The following is a 25,932-nucleotide window of genomic DNA, read 5'->3' as shown; positions in this document are numbered from 1 at the left end:
TGAAGGCAACTCGTTGCTTGGCAGTTGTCCCTGGTGTCCAAACACACTGAAAAAATATTTATACTAGAAACCAGAGGGCATGTTTGAAATCTACGGTGGTCAGTTCTGACGGCATCACATCTTTGAAGGAATTCTTATTTGTTCGTTAGCTGCATTCCATCATTCTTCCTACCCTCCCATCCAGTGTGCGTTCCCCTCCAGCTGTGTGAAACCGGACATGCTGATGATGCCAGTAGAAGAGGGGGGGTTTCCACGGCACCTGCACATGAAAGGCCTCCTAAACAGGAAGGACGAGCTACGCAAGAGGATGGCCCAGTCAAGGAAATTCTAGGGGAAGGAGCCAAAGAAAGATCTGCAGGCCTTAGCTTCAGAGAGCCGTTGAACAGGTTGCCCAGTAGACAGGGATATTGTGGGATGTGGCGGAGTGGTTAGAGGGAGCTAGTCCCGAGCCATTGCTGAAGATGGGCTCACTGGACGACCTAACATTTTTTTGTCGCCTTGTGTATGCAGCTCAAGCCTGAGTCGTCTGTTTCATTTAACAATATTTCTCAACATCAAGATAAGAGTTCCAGAGAAAACACTCAGGAAAAGGAACCACTTCTAAAGCAGCATTGAAAACAGCACTTCAAAATGCGTACACATGCAGTGTGTTTTCCATGAGGGATTTAACGAAAACGAGCAAACTGGGCACTGTTAGCTCACCTTCATGGCGTTACCCACTCCTTTGTGTGCTTGCATGGCCCTGAGGGAGATTATCTCTTGGCATTCTGTACCATGATAAGAGGTCTCCCAGGCACCATTCCTAACACTAAGAACAAGAACAAATATATTAAAAAATGAAAGAAACTCAAATGTGCATTTGGCAAAATATATTTCATATATTCCTTTCAACAGAAAGCCATACAAGAAAACTGACAGGGGATCTATATACAAACACGTCTTATAAATATACAAAATATACAAATTAAATATGCATATATAGCGATATATAAAAGGAATCTCAAAGCTTTGTACAAGTAGCATTGTTTTAAATTATAATTAAAAACACATTATGATAAAAATATTACACCCAAAACTTTGTTTCTCATTGATAAAGCTCAGTTTTCTGTGAAAGGTTTGTAGTCCGTGTTTCGTATTTTTCTTTTGTCCTGAAGTAGAAAAGGTTTGACACGTTGGCCCTAAGTCAGCTGCTCCTGTAAATCTGTCAGGATTAAGTCAGGAGAAGGTCCTGTCAACACCACTCTGTCCAAAGTCTTCCCAGTCTCCGGAAACAGTTTCACTCGGTCAAGAGTTCTTTAGGTTGTCTGTTAGACTTGGCCTGGGTTCCACCGAGAAGATACAGTCATCTTTCATGCATCGAAAGTAGGATGAACACAACTGTTTGTGGATGGACCATGATACGACTACCGGGGTAACGTTTGGAAAAAAGGACCCGCCTCTTTGCCCAAAGCTCTGGCGCAGAAGTCCCTTGGAATCAAAATGGAATGCATCATGACCTTGCCGTTAGTGCAACATTTCCCCCGGCTCTGCCCATCCTACACACTCACCGGGACGCCAAGTGTCTTACGCTCTTCCATCCCATCCCTGCTTCCGCCAGGATTCAAACCACAGTCAGTTTTTTATAAATAGCAGCAGGAATAAATATTAAATATAACAAATGGTCTATATATAAATAAAAAAATAAAGAAAATCTAACTCCAGAAGTCCAGGAAAGTTGTAAACATTGGTTATTGGTGGAGGCCCCAAGTCAGAGAAGTTTTAAACCTAGAAAAAAGAACCAAAGAGAAAAGGTTAAGAATCTATTCTCCATTCTCGCCGACGAGTTCAAGTGAGGCTGTCACTCGTCCATTGCTAAACAAATAGTAATGACTATATGGCTTGAGGGTATGAGGTGTCATAGAGGCCACTTCTAAATGGTGTAGGCCTGCTCTGTCTCAGTGGCCTTCTAATGGTTGGCCAAGACATGAAATGGCACCCTAAATTAACGAAAGAAAATGCTTGAGACAATAATGCAACCTCTGTGAAACCCTGTGGCTAGCATTCCATTCCACCATTTTTATCTCAATTGTACAGTTGAGCCTCTCCATGATCTCCATACTCAATCTACAGTTATATACGTCTGTGTTCAGATTATAATACTCATCCAGTATTTGTTCTCTATTTCTGGAGGAATGTCAAAATCTGTGGTCAGACTATCGCTCACTTTAAAGATCACTTTGACATGTATTTTCTCCTTGCACTCTCAGGGGTCTGACAGGAATTCACTTTTTTTACTCTTTCATGTAGTAACAACTTTTTAAAAAATGGGAGTATATGTGCTTCCCAGATTTACACTTTTTCCTTGAGAGTGCTGACCTAAGAACCAATCAGTGCTGTCAGACAGTAGTTTAATTAGAGAGGACAGAGAATATTAACCAAGCTAGCAGAACAATATTAACATTTAGTTGCCAGATAAGGACTACTGCCTACACTACATTTCTTACTGCATTTCTAACACCCAAGCAACATTGCGCAGAGTACACTAACATAACTACCCTGAGACAGACTCACTTGAATCATTAATGACATGCCTCGCAATGACTGATGGTTAACCATAACTCAGGTATCACCAGGGGCTATCCCTAGAAGGGTCAATTATCATGCATCCAATCTGAGATAACCTAATTTATACCTTTAGAGACCATACCTGTTGTATATATTAACCTAATATCCAGTGAGTAAACTAACCTGAAGGATCCCCTCAGTGTCACTTGTAGTAGCTCTGACATATTTTACTGCATTATACACCAGTAGCACTTGCAATAGTTGAGTAATTTGGCATCATACTATGCTTATTGTTTGCTACACCGTGGCATAACGTGATTAACTGAGCAGCTTCCCTGTCTCATTCTGATGTTGGGCAATATCTTTGTCCTCTGAACCATTGCGATACTTTCTCTCACTACTTTGCACCGTATGAGACCCCCTATTCCCTGTTTTTCAATGCCACAATGCCATGGTGGTGCTTGCTGAGTTCATAAGTCTCTGTAGCGTTTAGTGGGGCTAAGGAGATAGTTAACAGAAGGGTAAGGAGGGGTTTTGATCTTGCTCTGACCTAAATGTAAAGTAAAGGATACTTTAAAAAATGCATTAAAATTAACCCTTTATTTTACAAGCTGGTATTTAAAAAAATAATCTATTGGGAGCTGGAATGTAGGCCGGCAAGTGGAGAATATTTGTAGGATACCTCGTAAGAGCGTGGGCAAAGAAAAATAAGGAGGAGAGAGGGATTCCCATGCCAGTGTAGGCAGGGTGTTGGGAGAGGCAGACAGGGGAAAAAGGGGGATTTGATTCTTGTGCTGAAGCCACAGGAAGGGTCTGCCTAAGTAGATAAAAGTGGTGGCCATTTCAGATTTGGGAGAAGTGACCTTTGAGATAAGAATGGACAAGGCTCCCCCACTTTGGGGGAGACACACACATGGCGGCTGCTCTGGGCCGGCACACCGGGGGAGAATGCTGCCGCCCCGTAACATTGAGGGCAGCAATTGGCTCTTGGCCGGGCTAGGACCCCTGAAGTTGTTGGTTTCTGCTTCTGGGGCACAAGCCTACTTGCATTGCGAAGCCCTGCCCAATAAAAGGGGCGTGAGGCGGCAGTCGGGTCTTTTACTCCTGATCACCAACCGTAGAGGACGCTGCCATCTCTGATCCCGCTGCAGTCCGTCCAGCAGCACCTCTTTTGTCCCACCCGCCAACCCCAGAGCAAATACGGTTACGGTGTCCTCATGTGGGGTATTGGGCTTGTTGGTGTGTTTTGGTAACTAATTTGTTTCTTTTTCATGTCAAGTGCAATTGTCGTAATTTTGGTTTGGGACCCTGCGGTGAGGTCATGATTAGGGGGGTCAATTAGGCACTACCTTTCCTTACATTTGGACGGGAGCAGGGTCACAGGACCACCCAAGGGGTGCTGGCAGGAGATTGTTGAAAGGATCTAGGTGCACAAGGGGTTGCGAGCAACAGCTGGCATCTGGCCCTTATGGACAACTACCCGCGCATGCGCAATGGGCATGCCTAGCACTAGCCCTTGGGGGAGAGGAAAAGTGACGGGGGATGTGATGGGGTGTGTGGGGTCCTCCCCTAAGGAGGGACCCACCAAAGCCCACCACAGTTCATTGGGCGGAGAGGCCGGGCCTAGACCGGACAAGTGTCACAGAGCCAATAATGATCTCACTCGAGGCATAAATTGGGATACACAGGAACCTGTCTAGATAGTGGTAGGAAGGTTATGTCTAGTGTATCTGTTAAGGCTAGGCACGCATCGCCTGGTGTAAATAATGATGTAAATATGAAGGGTTACTCTGCATGCAGACGTGCAAATGAACTGTGATTTTGCGTTCAATAATGTATGTAATAAAATACGGCCGAGGTTTACAACCCTTAATCCAAGGAATTATGTGGAGTTTAAGTTTTTAGGGGGCGGGTGGGGGGGAAGAGGAGCGGACGTGGCTGGTCGAAGTTAGGCACTGGAAAGCCTCAGCGATACAAGGCCATGTAGTACAGCATGCTTTAACTAAAAAATAAAATGGGGGCACATTAGCTTGCCATTACACTGATGGAAAAAATTGTATGATCCCTATATAATGTACAGTGGGCCCTAAATAAATACATTAAAACATCATTGAAACTAAATTTCACTTTACGATTACTGGTTTTTTTGAATTTTTATATGCATACGTTATCATTTTTAAACAATATCATTAGTTCTCCATTTTTAGGAAAATATAAGTCATAGGTCCTATAATAGAGTTCCTCAAGGCATTGAGTTAGCATTTTTTTAAGTTTGGTTTTAAAGGGTAACTGCTGAACACTCCTTCCAAATATCTTCACTCCCACGGTCAGTTGTGTACAAAATTTCTGGGGGAAATGCCACCGCCAGCTTCTGAGATGCTCTATGGGCCCTAGAACAATGCCTTAGAACCTGTGCTTTTGGTTACCCACCACTTTTACAAACCTACTTCTAGTTTGAAACCCACTGTAAAAAACATGTGTATGTCTGAGCGGTGAAGGGGCAAGACGTCAAGTCAGCTTTTGGGGACACGAGTATCTCCGGAGAGGCTTCCGGTGGTACTTACAGTTCTGAAAGAAATAAATTATTGCAGAAGCTGCTATTAGACTCACACCTCTGACATATTCATTACCTCTGTGGCATAAATGCACGGCTCTGGGGGGTCCGGAATGATATAAATAGGGCGATAGCCCCCTTCTTTAGGGTAACCAATGGGTGGACTGCAAAGCCTCCCTTCAGACTTTTTACTGTAATGTAAAGAAAGCACAAGTTAGTAAATGTTTTAGGGGGAGATGGGATTATAGGAATACAGGACACAAGGTGGAACATGGGTTCTCTGCCGAGCTATCAATAAAAAATTAAAAAGCATCAAATTAGAGCATAGCTCAGAGGGAGAGATAAACCACAGAATCAAGTATCTCATTAACACAAAAACAGGATCTGACTGGAAGCACGAAGTAACAGGGAAGAAATAAATACGTCAGAGTGATTTATTTTTTTTAACGTAAGGAAGGAAAAAAATGCAAACCAAAAAAGTGAAGAAATACATCAAATCACAGTAAAAGAAAGAAGAAAAGTGTGAAAGACAACTCTGGAAAGCATCAGTACGATGAGAGATAGAAAATGAGTAGCGGGAGAAAACATAAATTGAAAGATTAATTAATTTGAGAGAAAATTGCCAACGATTAAGTAAAAGCAGTAGTAAAATAAGAAAAGTTGCAAGGAAAGGAGGAAGGGAAGAGTGAAAGAAGACCAGAAATACAGAAGAGAGAAGTGACTAGCAGGAAGGAAAGAAAGAAGGAGAGCAGGGGTGAGAAGAAACTACTTAGAAATGAAAAGGTCAAGGAAAGAGCAAAAGATGCCAGGGAAGAGGATACACGAAGAATTGGGGAGGGGATAAAAAGGAGGGATGAAGGTGGAAGGAATAAAGAAGGTAAAAGGACGAAGAAAGCACAGTGACGGAAAGAAGAAAAAGAACAAGAAAGAGAATAAAAGCAACCTAGATCAAGTAATCAGAATGAAGAAAACAAGACAAAAGAAACTGAGAACTTAAGATGTTTAGAAAGGAGTGTACTTACTTCTCTAGCTTCTTCCTTCCAAATATCTCTGCCTCAGAGACGTTGCGCTCCAGGAGTTTCTGCTTGTATTTGAAGTTGTCGCTCAAGCAGTCCGAGCCGAATCGTGGGTCTTTGTTGGGCACCTTGAAGCATCCTGGGGAGATCAGGAAGGCCTCCTTTTCTTTCAAGTTGTTCCTGGTTTCCAAGTCATTCTTTACTGCATTCCTAGCTTTCTGTTGGTTCCGGCGCATCTGCTTCAGAAGCACCACAGCGGCACACACCACCAAAGCCAAGGTGATTAGCCCCAATACAAAGGAGATAGCTACAGATGCCGGAAACTGGTCATCAGCTACACGGCGGCTGGGAGATGGGGTAGGGTTCTGGACCCGGAACTCACAGGTGGAACCCATAAATCCAGGAGGACACTCGCAAACATGGCCACTGAAGTGGGTGTAGCAAGTGCCCCCATTGCGGCAAGGGTTGGAGCCGCACGCATCCATGCGGATGCTGCAGTCCTTGCCACCATAGCCAAGTGTGCAAGAGCAGGTGTAGCTGTTGACGCCATCCACACAGGTGCCACCATTGGCACAAGGATACTTTGCACAGTCGTCGATGTTTACCTCGCATCGGATGCCAGCAAAGCCAGCCCGGCATTTACAGATCATGCTCCGCCCCATGTCCAGGCAGTGCCCACCTTGGAAAAGAAAAAGATTGAGTAAAAAACAGAAATTGGTATCTCACATTCCTCCAAGCGGGGATTTGGACCCTTGGATGTTATGGGGTAGAAAATGTATCAATATGCTAAAGCCTAGGGCAACTCTTAGATTATTTCCATCAATTTATACAATTTGAAATGGAACGACAATAGCAAATCATCAACATGGCACAAAGTGTATGTGAGGAAAAAAAGAGAAATTTCTTGCCCGATTATGTTTTTGAATTTATATATAAGGGGATGACAGTCTATTCATCCCTTTTAGTAGTTGCTGCAGTGCTGACATAACTATATATTTTTTGGAGAATACAGAATATGTCAGCATGTCAAATAAACATGTGGCTGTTTTTGCGATTTATATTTTGTTCAACTTTTTCGTTTTCTGATTCCCCATCACAAGATGGCCGCCTTTAATCCTCAGGGCTCCCACTTACACGTCACACCCTCGCGAGTGGCGTGGTGGACTCTGGACCTTCATTAGGCCGGCTAGCATGAGATTCTATTTCCATCATGGACGGTGTGCCGCCACCGTGGATGAAACTTTGGTATCTTCCTGAGTTCAGTACCTCAGGTATAGAGGCACTGTACGAAGTAGCATCGGCGACTGCCCCACTTCCCAAACTTTGTGTAAGCCCTATTCCCCGTATTGGGCAGCATGTAGTTTAAATCTCTTCCAACATTGCAGGTAACGTACATTTTCTCCTCACCTGCAGTGCAATACATGACTGTATGTCATCGTGAGTTACCGCACGCGTTTTCGACCTGGCGTCCCTTATTTCGCCGTGAGATATTGTTGGTGGTCTCTATTTTGAAACTGCAGTGGTAAGAATCATTTATTTTGTAAGAGTATAATTGTGGTCTCCATTTTGTCCACAGCTGTGGATATTTCATCCATTCTCTACCTACTTGGACCGGAAAGATCCCCGGTCTAGTTGCTGTACCTTTGACCTATCCACTCTTCCTACACTGTGATTCCTTTTTTACAGTAAACCATATTAGTGAGTAAGAATCGCACGAGTTCAGTCTTTTTTCTACTGGACACATTTACACCGTGTAAAACGACCTTTTGGCTGTATGTTCAGTCTATGGCTATGTGCTCCAAGACATCCATGATCCTAAGTGGTTTCTTCACCACCTGTTGTACATCATTCATTCTTTGCAACATCTTGCATTATACTCTTTCCATCTATTTACATGTCATGCGCTTTTTAAGATTTCTTGCAGGATTATACCACACCTCTGAACACATTGAGATCCCTTACAGTGTTGCATTCTCTTTCTTTCCTGTCAACAGGACATTGGTGCACTATCCATCAAGGTTGTTTTACAAACCTAAGAACATAGTAGTCTCGGAGGATAATGAAGTGGTTCATTATTTTCATCATATATTGCAAGAACCCCAATCAATGACAGATGGGAGAGATGTTTTCCCTGGCTTCTCTTTCTTCTTTTCTTCCTCCTGTATGGACTTCTATCGTTTTTATTCTTCTCCTGTAAATGTACTTTACTTTACTTGGACCATCAGTGCCTTTTCAGTATGACAGTCTTGTGTAATTTTGACTTTTTCTCATCTTTTGGGTTAATTCTATTTCTAAATACACAATATTCTTTATTTTCGTTGAGCACATTTCAGTGATTTTCTTTTTGTGTATCTAGCTCACTGGTGACAAATCGTGAACTATACAGTGTTTCTTTAATTATTTGTGAATGCATAGGTTTGACGTAAATTGGCACATGTGATTGCAGGTTTCTAACATAGTTTTATAAAGTGGCTTTCCTGAAAAAGGCGCTCTCATGCCGAAACATGCGTAGCTTAATTTGGAAGATCACTGTCAACTGGCCACGGCAAGGATTTTCTTTTGCTAATATAACTGTATCATGGATGTTTAACGTACACCTCAGAAAATATTTGTTCCGTATAAATGCTTTTGATCACATCAGATTTAGTTAGTTTCCAGTGTGTATATGTGGGTTGTTCTTCTCTGACTGCAGACGCGAATGGAGTATGAATGTGTGGCTATTGATGATATGTCTAATCAGATTATGATTATAGTATGTATCTGTTTTTAATACTTTGAATTATACTGAAAAATGTATATATAAATGAAAAAACATAATCGCTTAAGAAATATCTCTTACTTCTCCTACATACCTTGTTGATGTGTTGCTATTGTCAATCCATTTCAGACTGTATAAATTGAGAGAAATAATCTAAGAGTTGACTAGGCTTTAGCATATTGATATATTTCCCCTGCTCTAGCAACTCATATTGTTTTGCATGGGTTCCCTTCTCTTTACAGGGGGTAGAAAATGGACACATTTAAGGAGAAAAAAACACCAAATTCTGAAGGACTGTGTTGATTCCTAATATCATAGGCCGCCTGCTATATTAGAAAGAGAAAAACACCTTCTGAGCTATGGGACAGTTTATTCCTTTCAATGCTGTTCAATATGAGGAATCCTCACCCCGTACAAAAGTGAAAGCATCCTAGAGGGAGCGGTACCCAATACCTGTATTGGCCTTGCAGGATTTTCTGTTGCACATAAATAATGCTAATGTGTGGTGCTAGGTACTGAAGACAGGATCCTGCACATTTGCTGCAGCCCCTCATTCTCAGCAATATGGGGCAGGTATTAGTAAATTGCCATGGATCCTTTTAGCTCCCGGTCCTGCTCAGGGCTTGCCTGGCTGCGGACTGGGCAGTGGACTGATTGGGAAAACTCATGCTTGAAGTATGAAAAAGTGATGTCTAGGGTGTGATTATTGGACTTTAGCATGCATATGTGGAAATTGGGCACCGATTAGGAGAAAAGGGGCTATACCCACCTTGAGACTGCAGGCTTGAGCATTGCAGCATTTGATATTTAATCCAAGCTAGACTGTCCTAGAAGGTCATGAGGAGCCAGAGTAGTGACTGCACATCAATCTGAACAACATGTCCCGGAATGTATTCCTCCAAGTGTCACCAAACCACAGAATCTCACCCACCGAATAACCAAGCTCTTCCCATCACCCACCATCAGGTATCACCTCATTCAAAACCTTATTCTTGCATAATGTCTCCTTGTAGATTCTGCTTGGCTTCCTAAACCCACAGATTACATTTAGGTAATCTAACCACGAACAGAGCCATCACAGTAGACCACGGGGCTCCTAACCAGCTCCAAAACTGTACAATGTGTCCCTTCTACTCAACACAGCACACAATCTCCACCTCTCTCAAAAGTCCATTAATTTAAACTAAATTCCCACCATTGTACATTGTGACCAGCTGCCAAAGCTACGCGTTCCAACCAGTACACACACCCATACAATATGTCAACCAGATCTTAAAGAACACATTCTAAAACAGTCACCAGTTTGAAAAGACTATACACATTCTTCACCATCTCACAAGACTGTACATACACTCAATCAAGTGTAAGGCCAGCGCATTTCTCAACCGGTTCAAGACTGTGGAGAAGCCACATGCCCTAAAGACCATACACACTCCAGCAATACCCAACCAATTTGAATGTTCACCCACCTCAACAGCATGCAATTTTGCATCTACTCTCAATAAACAAACAGCACAACACACATTCTATCGCCAAGTATTCATACGCTGTTTGTACCGTTCAGGCAAGGGTTATTGCTGCAGCGGTCAATCTTCTTCTCACAGTTGGAGCCGTGGTAGCCCACTGGACACCGGCAGGTGTAGCCGCCACTAGACTTTTCTGCGCAGGTGCCTCCATTGAAGCATGGTCCGTCCGCGCAGGTCATGGCACTAATCTCGCAGTTCTTGCCATAGAAGCCCTGAGGGCAGGTGCACTTGTAGTCGTTCTCCAGATCCTGGCAGAGACACACACACACCATTAGAGGTCAGTCACCTGGTCAACAACAGTGGATCTATAAATCAGTTCTCCGCTTTACATTTAATTTGCCCCAACACTAAGACTACCACATGCAATGACTTGTAGTTAAATGTCAGTGTCCCTTTTCTCCTGGTCATGATGTTCTCCTGGTAAACCTCTCTACTAAAATGAACACTGACTGGTTGTGGCACCTTTCGATACTGACGGGGGTTTCTAATTCTCCAGTCACCTATGGGGAGCCACATATTTTCCAGAGTACATGACCTACTTCTGCAGATGTCCACAGGAGGATTACTTGCCACTCCTCCAATGAGCAACAACACTAGCAAGCGGGGGGTGGGAAGAGTGCAAATAGTCAGTCAGCATCAGGTTAAAACATATCCTGAAAAAACAGACTGCAAAAGCTTCTACTTTAAAATACAGACGGCCAAAATCTTTATGTAAAATAAACATTGTTGTTGTGAATCATCTCTTTACATGCATCTAAACCCACTATTAAGCACCTGCACACAAGTATGGTGGGAATAGTCTGAATTTAAGAACTTAAAACAGGTAGAAATGTATGCAAGGAGATGGTTATGGAAGGACGAGATTTTGGCACTTTTTTAGTAATATTTTTGCAATCTAGGTTTTTATATGGAACCCAGGAACCTCCATTTTGAGGGTTCTATGCTGCTCAAAGACCTCGGCATAGTCCACTCACGAGTACAGAGCCAGCTTCCTCAACTAGTTTTCATCTGAAACAATTCCAGGGTAATGAAAATAGAGGCATCAGTTTGATCTATAAAAATACGTTTCTTGTGTTTCCCTCTGTCCTAACCTGCCACAATAGCGACTATGTTTTCAAGGCGCAAAACTAAGTGTAGCTAGCTCCTTACGTTGAGTCCCGCTTTACTGTGGTGTCACACAGTAGTTGCGCTAGGAGACATCAGACCTTCTACTCTAAAAATTCAGACTGACTTCAGCATCAGCCTTAATCCATTCTTTCCTGTGATAATGAGCCTGTCTGCCAAAAGCACTTTTAATTTAGCAACCAGTGTGTCCTGCAACCACTTTTGCTTTGGGGGCATATCCAAGAATTCAGGGTCACCATCTTTAACTAAGTATGTCCCTATGCTCTTTCTGTGTCTCTACACCCAATCGAGTCTCACACTTTTAATTGTGAGAGTACAATATTGCTAAAAAAAATGCTGCTTGCTTCAGTAATTTAAATGTCTCAGACATATATTGTTGTCTCTAGTTTCCTCTGCGGTATAAGTCAGCAGGATACAAAGATACTTTTCATATAGCTCGCAATGACCTGAATCACCTCTAGGCACCAGAGATCTAGTACCTGCAAAAGATGTGACCACCTTGAGGTAATTCATGACTGTTGGCCCCATGAAAACGTTCCTCATGCCATCTTGTTGTCCCCTGCGCTGGCGCACAAACAGCAGCCATGCGCCAGTGCAGACACACTTGCGTCATTTTGCAAGGTTGCCTGCGCTAAAGGGATGATTATTTTTGTGCAGGAAGGAAAACCTTCCTGCACAAAAATAATCATTAAAGGCATTTTCCCTGCAGCACGCATAGCAAGAGCAAAAAACGAGGAGAAATATAAGTATTTCTCCTCGCTGTGCCTCCTTATGCATCCCCTAGGGAGGTTCCCAGGTTTACCATATGTTGTAAATCTGTGAATGCGTCTGGTTCCATTGATGTTGCGTGGAAACGCCCACAGCAACACCCAGGGAACGCCCCTTTCACGCCGAGTTATGGTAAAAGGGAAACATATTTACAAGGGCATGAAAAGTCACGCAGGGTGACTTTACATGGCCTTGTGAATGTGGTTAAAGGCCATTGCACTGCAGATGCGTCAATAAAAGTGACGCACCGGTGGCACAATCGTCTTGTAGATAAGCCCCTTCCTATTTAAATCCTTTCATTTAGGACCATTAATTTCACCCTGGGTTCATGTTGTGAGCCTCAGAATCTGGTGTGCGAGCAGTACCCGTGAATCTATGTTGGACATTCATGATCCCTGATAAGTTTTGTAGTGGTGCATTAAAAATAGGGGCTTAAGAAAATAGCCACGGTCAGGCTTAATGGGCGAAAGTCCCAAAAAAGTCAACTTGTCAAAACTTGGGAACGCCAACATGAGGGAAGTCTTCTCCAGGAAGGAGAGTGTGGGCAAACACAGTTATGAGGAAAACATAGCTCATACAAGATTGCAAACGCTCGAAAATAGTATAATGAATAAATGACGTTTCCCCAAATTAAAATTCATAAGTACGCACAGCGAGAATATGTCATATTTCCTTATCAGAATACCATCTGCCATGAATATTGTGTCATAAATATCATCTATTATAAAATGTACGCCCTTTGGAGTTAGGAATAGAAAATCGATACCGAGTGAGATGATATTTTTGTATACAATATTTAGGGCATGATAAATATGTCAGAAAATATTTCTGTATACAATATTTTGCACACGAACCCAACTGCCCCGGAAATAATAATCAGAATTTTAAAGTAAGAAAGTTTCCGGTACTGACGTTGCAGCTGCCGCCATTTTTGCAAGGGTTGCTGTCGCATTCGTTGATCTCGATTTCACAGACGTTGCCGGTGAAGCCGGGCTTGCAGCCGCAGGTGTAGCTGCCCTGGCCCGTGTTGCTGCAGGTCGCGCCGTTCATGCAGGGCCTGTGGTTGGTGCAGTAGTTGAGGTCCTGGTTGCAGAAGAGGCCGCCCCAGCCTTCCTGGCAGTTGCACTGCCATGGCTGACTGCAAGTGCCGTGCGAGCAGCCGGGGTAGCGGACGCACTCGTCGCACACGCGGCCCTGCCAGCCGATGCGGCACTTGCACTCTCCGGGGCGCTCGCAGTACCCGTGGCTCTCGCTGCAGCCAGGCAGGCAAACGGCTGCAGGTGGGGAATAGAATAAGGAGGGAAAGGGGGTTGGGGGTGGAATGGAGATGGAAACGAATAGAAGAGAAATGATAGAAAGCATGGAAAGTGTGAGAGAGCAAAGGGAAGGAAGGATAACGTTTTTTTAAAAGTATGAGATAACAGAAAGAAAAAGGGAAGGATAAAGATACGATAAAGATGATGTCAGGAATGAGCACGGAGAAAAAATTGAGTGAGGACATTTGGTAAGAAGGAAATGACAAAAGACAGTCGGGAAGACACAGAAAAGGTTAAAGGGGTAGTTGGGAATACAATAATATAAAAGAAGGCAGAGATAAAAGTAAAAGTTAAAATGAAAGGGTGGCAGTGAAGAAAGGAACAAAGAAGGAAAGAATGAAGCGACCAGGAATATTGGAATGTGTAAAAAGGAAGGAGAGGTGGAAAGAAGAAAAAGTAACAAAAATACACACGAAGAGTAATTAGAAAAGTAAGCAAAGGAAGAAGAGGGGGTATAGAAAGAATATCGGAAGGAAGGGAAAGAAGGCAAAATGGTTTTGAGAAACGTTAAGAGGGGAGGAAAGAGAAGAGAAAAGAACAACAAACAAAGAAAATACATGGAATTATTTATACATACTAAGCAGTTAAACAACATCAGGCAGCTGTCGTCCCCTAGCTCAGACAAAAGGCCCAGCATCCCCCCCTTCCCGCTCTGTACCACACGCCTCACGGGGCAGAGGATTTGGGGGAGGGTTGTACACGCGTGCCCCCTATTCACAGCGCCAGCATCTATTGTTGGCTTGACAATGGGGCCTGGGAGCTGCAGAGTTAAGGAGACCGCCTTGTGTGAATGGGGACCAGAGGACCCAGCTTAAAGTCTGCCTGCTTAGCAACCAGACTTAGGAAAGAAGAAGTGTTACCAAGGGGAAGCCTGCCCCTGTCCACCCTTGGCTTTGTAAGGACGAGCCCAGGAAAAGCTGGTTAAACCCCCCCCACTGTCCCAACCCTCTCCTCACATCCAAACGGGGCCTGTCAAAGGTGCCGCCTGCGTTCAGCAGGCCCCACAGCCTTAACTCACGGTGCGCCATATGCCAGGGATCAAGACACTGTGTAAAGCAAGTTAAACACTCCGGCTGGTGCCCCGCCACGGCTGCCCGGGGGGGAATAAGAAAAAAACAAAGGGCATCACTGCAAAATGTCAAGATTAAGCCACCAGGCCTTGCAGTGTGGCAAGCGGTTCTAATCCACAGGCCTCTGGCCTTCCCTGGGGCAAGGACACTGTTCAGAATTAAGGCCCCAGGTCATGCTATATTTTAGGTTAAATGTGCCATGTGATGCGGATGCTATGTATTAACTTATGGCATATGTTGTACTATATTATCGTGTTTTATGGGTTATTTATTTCACTATGGTGTATAACATACCATATGTTATGTTAAGGGATGTGTTGTGTTGTATGTCTTGTTCTGGTGTTTGAAGTTGCTTATCTGGAGGCAACAACGCTTCTGATCTGGTTTATTTGCGCAGTCATTATCTATCCAAATACGGTGCCAGAATGGGATGCTCACTTGCAGGTCCTAGACTGGGTAGCAGAGATGGCCAAGCTCACTTGGTGTCGTGTCATCAGACCACTGGAACTGAGGCCTCTCGAGGTCTAAATTGCCCCTTCAACATTTCTTTCACAAATGTTCTTCCCTGCTTCTCCATTGCTAGCAGAAAAGGATCATTATATGGGTGTCCAATGGCAGGCAGCAGGGTGAGTGTGAATAATCATCAGAAGGAACAGTACATCCTTTGGAAACAATGTTACATTCTGCTGCAAAGATGCATTCTGCTCAACCACTCGCATACCCATGCAACTGCTGTGTGCTTACACTTGGGTGGCGGGGAGCTCAGAAGAAGGAAGTTTGAATAAAAGTCCTTTCTGGCCCATCCTAGCTAATTTCAGCCTTCATGGACTGAAAGGATCTTTGAACGAGAGGAAAGGCATACACAAGACAGAAGTTCCAGCTTAGAATGGGATCATCCTCCCAAACTGGTTTTCGCTTCCTGTTGATTGCTTTCAAAGATGACCACCTAGGTAATACTTCAGTGGGGTAAGATTGGTTACATTGAATTGAATGCCTCAGAGTATATGTGTTGGAAATGACCCTTTCTAGGGTGCTTTCCATCGACTTTTTACAGTTTTCCGCTGTTCTGGATGCTTGCTTTAGGACTTTGAACGCATTTGACATTGCCGTGCAGTGCCAAAGCGCTGTGCTCGTCAAATAAAAACTGGCGATTGGTGTATATATGATGACTAATTCGAGTTTGCTGTAAGTCCCCTGTCAAGGGGTAAGACCTATACATGGGGCATGCATCTCAAATGTGCCTCTGTGGGCTTGCCGCCTGGTTGTGCCATCCACGGAGGAAGCATCATTGATTATGCCACAGGTTTACCCTGGTGGGACCTGTGTGCACATGTTACTGTTACTCGACTTGGCATTTAAAAGCTACATGCCAAGGATCTGCATGTCTCTTGCTATATCAGAGCTCTCTCTGGTGACAGGGTGCGGTTTCAGGAGGAGATTAGGTTGGGCATGTACGTGTGTGCGTTACATGCAGGGGTCAGTCATGAATGGCACCGGAACATGTGTTCGATACGATGGGGCCTGCTTCTCGCATTGGATTAGCATGAGAGGATGTAGGGAAAGGCTATCGAGCAGTATTTCCTACGAGCAGAATAGTAACAATACAGCGTTTGGTACCGTAATGGCGAATCCTACCTTGTAATGGGAGTGGGTTCAACAATACAGTGATGGAGATGTCACTTTGGGAAAGTGGGCCTTTCAATGCTCATGGCTCTGTGTGCACCCGTTGGCCTGTCTCCTAATTCACAACTGGGTACTAGGGGGCAGCCACATCTGTGCATTCCTGATAGAAGGCCATCAACTAGGGGCTGAAGGGAAACTGCGGACCTCTGACTCTCAGTGGCCTTTCTGGGATGCTTACGTGGGGGTGGAATTGGCACCTGGATTCCAAGGGGCAGGGTCTTGGCCCCCACTAAAGATTGCGGATCAAACCTTCCATGGTAGGATGGCAGACAGGACAATATTTAGAGAAAGCGTGCGCATTTCACAGGTGGCCTTTTGGACTGATCATATCTTCAAAGTCCATTGTAGGCATAACTACTGGGACTCTGGCCTCAGAAGCTAGAGACGCTTTTGGATATGGAACCATACAACGCTGGTTCAAGACAGGGACATCGAAACAAGGAATTATTAAGCAGGAGGGACTGCTACTAGACTACTTGCAGAACTTGTGGTGCAGGAGCTTGTCATGCTCCAGGAAGGGGACTATCACTTGGTGTATGTTACCTGGATGTTGCTGGCCTACAGCTAAGGGTCAGCTGTCGTGGCCTGGGTCCCTCCAAGGGCTGGTGAACTGGGCTCCTGTTCGTGAGATCCCAGGGACACAAAGTATCATCTCACTGTCTCCACAAGATTGTAAGGACCACACTGGGTGCGGCGGAGACAGGTGGAAGTGATTGTGGTTGGAACAAGGACCGTCCTGACGCACACCATAATCAAGCTGTGCAGAGGATTGTGGGCATAAAGATCAGCAGCCACCTAAGGTGCCGGGACATTAGGGGTTCAAGGAGTGCAGGGAAAACTTGCTGAGTCGGAGCGACCCGTGCTTGCAACTAGGGGACCTGTGCTCGCTTGTGCTCCAGAGCTGTGGTGTCCGAGGGGTGTTGGGGAATCTGAGCCAGGAGCTGAGGCTTTCCCCGGCCTCCAGATCGGGAGGATGATTGTGCCTGACAACACGGCCTCTGTCTGAAGTCGTTGGCCTTCTCTCCCTGGACCCATGCCACAAGGTGCTTTGTTGTGGAGAACACTGTGACGACCTGAGTGGTTTTGTGTGCCTTGTGGGCAACAACAGCTGACTGTCAGGGGCCATGGCAGGTTACACCTTCACTTGAGGGAAAGACATTTCTCCAGACTTGGAAGCAGGCCGCCTTCCTGGGTCACAACCTTTTGTCTACGGAGGGGGTTGCGGTACTGCTCTCGTGCAGGTGCCGTCGGGCACCTAGACGGCAAATCCGGATGGTCGAAACTAAGTAACAGTTTATTTGCGTGTTGGGTGGTTCCGACTGTCTAGTCAACGGGGCGCCAGCCGGGTCAACATGTATCATTGGCTGGTGTCATTGAAGACGGCTCTGGGTCTTGAGGCGTAGTCAAAGACCTGTGACTGGTTGACCTTTCTGCTAATGGGAAAGTTCGACAATGGCATATAACTGTAAATTGTATATACAATGTGTGTTTTGTTTTTATTTCAATAGAGAAGTTTGACAATTGCATATAACTCTACAGTGTATACACAATGTGTATCTCATTTTGATTTCAGAGTGTGTGAAATACAAAGACTAGTGTTTTATAAATACGTGTGGAGTCTTTTTGTGGCATACGCTGTGTGTTGCGAGGGTGTATTGTTCCAATACTTTACACTCGAGCCCTGAGGATAAGCCTGACTTCTCAGTGCCAAGCTACAAAAGGTTAGCACAGGTTATCAGACAACTGTATCATACTCATCCGATTTGGAACTGTGGATTCTGACTGGCTTTGATGCGTCCCAGCAGTCCAAACCCGCTGAGTCTAACAATCTGTCTTTCAGTTTTGATCCGCAGCTTTACTGGCGGGACTAGACAGCTTGTAGAGGCACAGATATTCCTGGCCATTAATTTTTGGGGTTTAATATCAAGGTTGTCAATCAGGATCACTCATTGTTAAAAATCAATGTATTTGACCATTGCTGAGTTAGGAGGACCTCACATAGGTAAAGGAGACTCGTCTGAAGCCATATACCTTGCGACCAGCAAACTAAGTGGAAACTTCTCTGAGTAGTTGAAAAGTTTCAGCACTCTGTCCATTATCTGCTTGTGTTTGCTACGTTAGGTCTAAGTGGCCAAGGATATGCCTAGACGTGGGTTCCTTGTTCTCTGTGCCTCTGGATTCAAGCTAGCCTGGCTGATGAGGGGTGATACCCTGAAACTGGTCCCAGGATGCCCTTTTCCGGGCCAGGGAGGACCTGGCCTGGCAGTTTGGGCTGGACTATTCCCATGAGGAGTAGGGTCAAGACTGATATGGCTGGGTCCAAACTGGGGTGGCATAGTGAGCAAAAGAATGATGGATTCAACCCAGATCTCTAGACTGGGGGTGAGTGGTTTAAAAGTTTCAGCACTCCGTCCATCATCTTGTTGTGTTTGCTAACTTTCTCTGAGTTAGACATACAAACGGCCATGCAAGCTTCCATGACCTGTTAGCTGGGTTCTAAGGTGGGAAGAGCCTTCCTTCAGGGTGACAGCCACACCCAATCTGCAAAGGCCAGCACAATTGGTGAAAGCTGATACTGAAGTACCACCAAAGAGTATACAACCCAGCTTAGGCCTATGTAACAAGGACAGTGTATGAAGGATGAGATTGGCGCAGAACTCAGACGTGATGAGCATTCTTTTACATGTGTCTGACTATGACATTGGAGGTAAAATACCTCTAATGTGTAGTGATAACGAGTGGCCATAAGACAGCCAGCCAACACCAGCCAAAAACAGTTAATTAAATTTATGGCAGACGCCAAATTTGAAACCGTCATCCTGAAATGAGTCCGGGGCAAATACAGACTTCCTCTCAGAGGCCTCACATGCTTTCGAACAGCAAAGCACTAAGAGAAACTAGGAGGAGGCATTGTGACAGAAGCACACAGAACACAGGCAGCACTTGTAACGATCTCTAATACAAACATATGATTCGCATGTGCGAAAAACTGATGATGAGGAATCCTAAATGAACCAATAGCCAACACATTTACTTATTTAGCTTTCAAAGAAAAGGGTTTAAGTCCCATGCATCTGTGGGGCAAAAAGTAGACTGTGTAATTGGCGGACAGGGTGCAAGTGACGTGTGCCAAGTGTCATTCATGTGCCATTGATGCTACTAGTGGCATCAATTGCACTTTTGGCTACGTTTGGGACACTTTGGCAAAGACACGAGTATACAAGGCAGCATCAAAGATGATGAATCTGCAGGAAGAAAACATTCATTTAAGCTATGGTGTAAGTGAAATTATATTTCCTTTTTTGTATATGTTATTGTTGGATCATGTTATACAATAGACTATTAAAAAATAATGTAGTGTTTTTGTTGGTGTTTTATCAAGTATCTGCATTCATTTTTTATTAAATATTAAAAGGGGTAAAGAAGCCTGGACATGGACAGAGCAGATCTACGTCATTTATCAAGTGGGACATAAAGATTTGCACACTCACAATAGCATAATAAACATTAGAAATACAAGAAAATGGACAACATTTGCTTAAAAAAACACACTAAAGCACGTTTGAAGCAGTCCTGGCAGATTTGGATCAAATGGAGACAGACACGTTATAGACTTTTAACCTACTCTGTGTATTTTTCAGAGGCATTATTGTGTCAGGAAGGGCAGTTCACCTCTGGAAATCAGATATGTCCCTCGAGTATTATAGGGTGTAAGTTGTGCACTGTTGCATTGTAATGCTTATTGAGTTCACAAGACTCCCCAGTGGTTTGTGCCATGTTGAGTTTGAATAGCACTTGCAACGGTACTGCTCCCGGGAGCACCCTACACTCCCCAGATAAGAGTTGGGACACGGCTGTGCCCAGGCTCTCGGCCTGAGAACATTTAGAAACAATGTGAACCAGGGTTAAGTTGTGTGCCCAGTTCTAACTTGGAATGATAAGAGCTTCTGCACACACCTCGGTCCATTTTCACCTGCTTCTAATACGTCTAACATCACTAGCACGGGGCTATAAACTTAGCTAGATGGTAATATTTGTCTGCAGCACAGGATGTAGTAAGTGCAGTTGCATGTTCAGCCAGCCCTGTCTTTCTTCTATATCTACTTGGTTCAGTAATGACCTTTACCGTGGGGGGAAAAGCTATGATCGAGTAGTGACTAGGACAGCGCCTCATTCACTGTCTGTGTAATGATGAGGGCTATATCCAGTCAATTAATTATGTTGGAACTTTAAAGCCCCTAGAACATGTGCTGCTAATGGGAGCCACCTTGGTAAATAAAATATGTCAGTTCTTTGTATGAGCAAAAGAAAATATTTAATTCACCGTTTAGTAGTTGGATTAATCCAAATCCATTTTGTTTTCTTTTATACATGGGTGAGTTCTAGAACTTCGTAAACTATGCATAGGAAATACCTAGAATGCTGGGTAAAAAGATCGTTGCTTTGTAAAGCTAAATTCGTTTTCAGAAATTCACCATAAGAGATTATGGGACTAAAAAGTGGCTTTAAAAAAATGCTTAGATTAAAAACAAAAAAGTACGAGGATGCAAAAAAAGTGCAGTTTTACAATTAACTTAATGCAGTGAATGTATAAACAGGTTGGTAAAATGTATATTTTTGTGACATTTTAAGAACTAATGTACACAGTAAATTGCCTCATCAACAGCAACGAATATATTGAAATGGTACTGGGTAATCAATCTGTCCGGATGGCTGCTGTGAAGTGGGTTAAACAGATTTCACCATTAGCTGTCTGTTTTGTGAGTAGTAGACACTAGACCTGGAAACAGGTGTAGAGTAGATTTTGAATGCGTGAACACCTAAACTGTTAGTCAACATTATGTAAGCAGTTCAACATAATACTATTAAAAATAGTATTCACATCCCATGGTCTGTACTCAAGTGCAAGTTAACTTGTACAGCCAGACTCATCCTCTTATGCATATCTTCTTACCAATCTCGGTTTTCCAAAGTTCACAAAGGGTAGTAACTAGACAACTACTATAAAAAGAAATGTGATGAATGGTGTAATGTTAGTATTCAAAGAGTACCTAAGGATCAGATGTACTAAGAATCGAGATTTGGTAAAAGTGGTTAAAAATCCCACACTGACGTTTACCACATTGATTCAGATTTTGTGAACTGACTTATACACTAATTTCTAGTGGGTCGCAATGCAATCTGCCTCATTAATATGCAAGAGGTGAGTCGAAAAATTGCAACCCACTACGAATGGCTACAATCACATGGATGGTGGCCTGCTTGGGTCAGCAGACAACCATATCTTTGATTGCTTTTTAATAAAGCAATCGTTTCTTTCCTTTTTTTTTTAAATGCAGGCCTTTTTTATATAAGGAAAACGGGATGGGTTTAAAAAAATATTTTTGAAGTAAGCAGCGGTTAAAAATGCTTACTAAAATAAATGTAAAAAATTTGTTTTTTAAACATTTACAAAGGGTAAGGGTCCCTTGGAGACCCCTTTCTGTTTGCCAATGATTTACCACTACCTTTCAGTAGTTGGTAAAATATAATGTTTTGCCACCTGATTTCAGTGGCAAAACATTGAGGCATTCCACTGTGAATCACGCCCGTTCCAAATAGTGATTTGGTAATGTGCTACTGAAACGCTTATTTGTATTATTGGTCTCAAGCGTTCTTTTCTTATAAATCGCATCCTTTGCAACTACAATATGTCTTAGTACATTTGGCACTAAGAAAGTTAAAGTTACCATGCAGGTCATTTTTTCCCATGCTAAGTTGTAACATGTGCGAGCAGCCGCATAAGCAGCTTAAGAACCGTCCAACCCTATAGTAACCTTGCTGGATTGGACTGCTTGGTCAAATTGTATATATAATGCTCATACAAAGCATCCAGTCAACAATGCGTCGCAGGGCCACAGTGTTGCCCAAATGGTCACTGTACACATGCTTCCTTGAATGGAATGAGTCTTTGAAAAGTCATGGGTTATACCTTGTAATTTGGGAGTTTCTTTAATTCTACTGGAATGAGCTCTTGTGAAAAAAGGGACAACAGATGGCCTAATCTAAATGAAAATGTGCGACCTTTAGGGATAAATAGTGTACACAGAGAGATATCTTATCTCTGTGATATACAATATAAGGTAGAGCAGCAGAAACAGAATTGAACTGAGATAACTGATCCTCCCTACAAATGAGAAAAACTCATATTAGCATGGAGCGAGAAGTATTTTGCTTAATCGGGCTGTCCCCGTTCCCCACTAATGGATGCCTAAAAGGAGGTTGTTGTGGTGCAAATACGAGACTCTAATCTCCATGATCAGCTGGCAGAGATGACTGCAATAGTGGGTACATTTCTTCTTTTTGGAGAACCTGGCAATATTTTGTCTGGGCAGTCAAAAAACACATTTTATGTAAGAATAGGGCTAGGGGTTTATTGTCAGGAACCTAAGCTCGAAAGACTCAAATGCAACTTTTTGACCTCTGATCACGACTTGTGAATTTATAGGTAGTGCAAATATGCTTTTGCTCTAATTGTGAATCATCAGTGGTGACGTAGTCTAAGAGTCTAGACTCTGATTGGGCTTCAGTCAAGGTCTAACTGAACTTGTGCTTAGATAAACATTTGTTGTTTTGCTGTGGAACCAACCAGTAGTGTTTTTGGTTCATTCTGAAAAGTAATTTTGATGGTCTGAAAACTCTTATGGAAGAAAGGTCAGACTGAATGTCGTATTAGGCACAGTTAAAATGAATTGTAAAACGACTTGTAGTCACTGTGCATTAAATAACTAGTGGAATAACTGTTAAGTTGGAGCTTTTGCGAGGTGGGCTTTAAGGACAGTGAGAAGAGAGAGGCACAGCAACAGACACAGAGACTAGCCCTAGGTCTATGGATTCAGACCTGATCAGAGTATCACGGTCTCTGTCTCAAAATGGGCTATATACAGTGCCTAATTTGAGCCGGTTGTTTCTGGTGTCAGCACCCAGCACTTAATTGTCAACACTGGGGCTTGTACCAGTCTGCCACATGGTGGCGCTGTAAAAATGACTATTGAATGCCGCCCAAGCTATTCTTATAGCTTTGGGGGCCTAGAGTAGGCTGAATCATCACACTTGTAAGAGTGTGATGATTAGTAATTGTGTTGGTACTGCCATTGTCAGCCCTGGCAGGGGCAATGTGTGGTGCAAGCTGAAGTGGCCTCCTCACAAGGGCAATGACACTGTTTTATTTATTTTTATTTTACAAATTAAGCATTGTCTCTATAGTGTCAGGAGAAAGGAGATATAAGTGGGTATGCAATAATGGTTAGACAGTAAGTTCACTTTCAAGCCCTACAAAGAACATCTTGGTCACAGTGGTAACAAGCATTGGCATAGCCAATAGGTCTCGCTTTTGGGACCTTATAAGTATTTAGTTATGCAGCACAATATCCTTGGTGCAACAACATTTACTGTTGCATGGTTAAACACTTATGAGGTCCCAAAGGCGCGAGACCTATTGGCTATGCCAATGCTTGTTGTGCATGAAAATAGTGCTAGGTGAGTGTGTGTAAGAAACAGCAAAAGGGCTGCAACTTAAAGAATGCGTCCATCCTCTGTGCAGCATGCTGGTACCAGTGCGTTTCACACCACTTAAGATAGGCAAGTGACAAGGCATTAAAAAGGCAACTAACAGCCAATATTCCCTACATCCTTTATGCAGTGCCGTATCCCTACAGATCAGCATAATTCTGAAGTTGCTCGAACGTTGCATTATTAAAGGGTCAATGTGCAAAACATCGAGTGTTGCCTCCGGGTACTTGTTTGAAAACCAGAAGGGTGGCGGTGGGTTGGCTGTCAAGAAATACTGATGAAGAGTTCATGTTGCTGAATGACCACGTTTTGTCACCGTTACTGCTGTTCCTTTTATCTATGCCGTGCCGCTCCATTCAAGCTTACGCACTCGGAAGGCAGTCTGTGAAATGTTACTGTTTCACAAGCGAAGTTACACTGCAAGGGATTAAACTGATGGCAAAACAGCAACTGCCTGCTATAGCTATCGATACCTTGAAACTTCTCACGAGGGAGGGGTACAGGGTAACTGGGAAGAGCTGGTTACACATTCATTTGCCAGAGTATGCCGCTCAAACCCGTCCTGCCCAGGATTTCCAAACAAAGGCTACAATTACGAAAGCTTTGGGGGCTTCTTAAATATTTGGATATCATCTGGCAATTCCACTTTAAAAACGAGAGGTAGTAGGTGAAACTCAAGTTGCAGTGTTACTCTCACAGTCTATGTTCCCACAAGAGACTGTGTGTTGGCGTCATTTATTGCTCGCTCTCGATGGCTTTGTGCTGGGGTGTAGATGGTTAAAGCGTGCTCTGACACTGAAGTCTGGCCGGAGCATACAATACTAAAAGATAAAGTGGCCATAAAGCGTGCAACGTAAGCAAACAGTAACATGAGCTGGGTCCATGGAACCAATGAAAACAGGAACAAGCACCAGAAAATGTCCACTGTCTGAGGCGGAATTGGCTTAGTCGGAAGTGAATTGCTCCTTGAAGAATTCATATCAGATGCTTCCGAAGTTAAGAATAACAAGCTAACCAGGAGGGAGGGGGAGAAGGGAGGGGGAAGAAGGGAGGGGGTAGTGAGAGCAGACAGCAAGGGGTGGAGGAGCATGATTCATGCCCTGGAAGGCATAATGAGCCATGACAGAAAGGCAGATGGTGGCTGTGCACGTGCACGCTCACGTGCACGCAAGCTGTAGGCCACCAAAAGCCTGTGGCAGCACTTTGAAAACCATACACTAAGTGTCTCGCAGAGCAGCGCATGTGCTGCCTCAGCGAGACCTAAAAAGGCAGGGGATATCTCACTACCATTAGTGTGAATGCTATGGGCGATTGGTGTTCTATTGTATTTTACACTAAATTACCAGTGCATAATTCATGGTTTCGCCTGTAAATAAGTGCATAACTCACTTTCCTGGCCAGGTGCACTAGTTAACACATTGTAGCATGCCAGGGATGCAAATAAGCACGGTGATCCATACTCACGTTCAGAGCAGTATTCGCCCCTCCAGCCAGCCAAGCAAAGGCGGTTTCCTTCTTCGTCGCAGCTGTAGTGGCCAAAAGTGTCATCCCGGGGACGGCAGTAGTCAGAACAGCTGTCTCCATAGTAGTGCTCATCACACAACACGTGGTAAGAATAGCGCAACTCGCTCTGCTCCCCAAGATGCACGTCCTGTGACCAGTCCTCACCCACAGCCAAGCGCCGCCGAGTGGCCAAGCGGCTGAGCAAGTTATCACTGTTTTCTGTAGGTGAGAGAAAATTAGATTCAGGTTAGACATGCACCTCTGAAACTCTCAAGAAGATGGCCGTTCATTTACACTTCACCCGCTAACATGCAACCACAGAAGTGGAGCACATGCCCATTAAAACATTCAGCGGCCAATAAATTAGATATAAAAAGTAGGGCATGGATCCCTCCTTCAGAATCTCTTGTGACTTTTGGGTGATCAAGCAAGTAGCTCAGGATCCCCATTTTAACATCTATTCTGCTTAGGGTCCAATAAAAAATTGCATTGACCTCTCTTTCAACACTCTGCCTATC

General features: G+C 43.8%; 1 protein-coding gene across 1 annotated transcript in view; it reads right to left on the bottom strand.

Moving 5' to 3' along the window:
- Positions 1–856: 856 nt before the first annotated feature.
- The window catches only part of DLL3 (delta like canonical Notch ligand 3), a 71,043-nt gene continuing 45,967 nt past the window's right edge, over positions 857–25,932 (bottom strand). The window contains exons 4-9 of the mRNA XM_085625194.1: positions 25,376–25,633; positions 13,204–13,565; positions 10,430–10,646; positions 6,121–6,793; positions 5,175–5,289; positions 857–1,764 (exon numbers count right to left, since the gene is read on the bottom strand). Of these exons, the coding sequence (XP_085481320.1) occupies positions 1,759–1,764; positions 5,175–5,289; positions 6,121–6,793; positions 10,430–10,646; positions 13,204–13,565; positions 25,376–25,633 (1,631 nt within the window). The 3' untranslated portion in view covers positions 857–1,758. The remainder of the gene's footprint in view (positions 1,765–5,174; positions 5,290–6,120; positions 6,794–10,429; positions 10,647–13,203; positions 13,566–25,375; positions 25,634–25,932) is intronic.

The sequence above is a fragment of the Triturus cristatus genome, chromosome 9 (genome assembly GCF_964204655.1).
Source record: "Triturus cristatus chromosome 9, aTriCri1.1, whole genome shotgun sequence".
Taxonomy (NCBI): Eukaryota; Metazoa; Chordata; class Amphibia; order Caudata; family Salamandridae; genus Triturus; species Triturus cristatus.
This window is presented reverse-complemented; position numbering and strand designations above follow the sequence as displayed.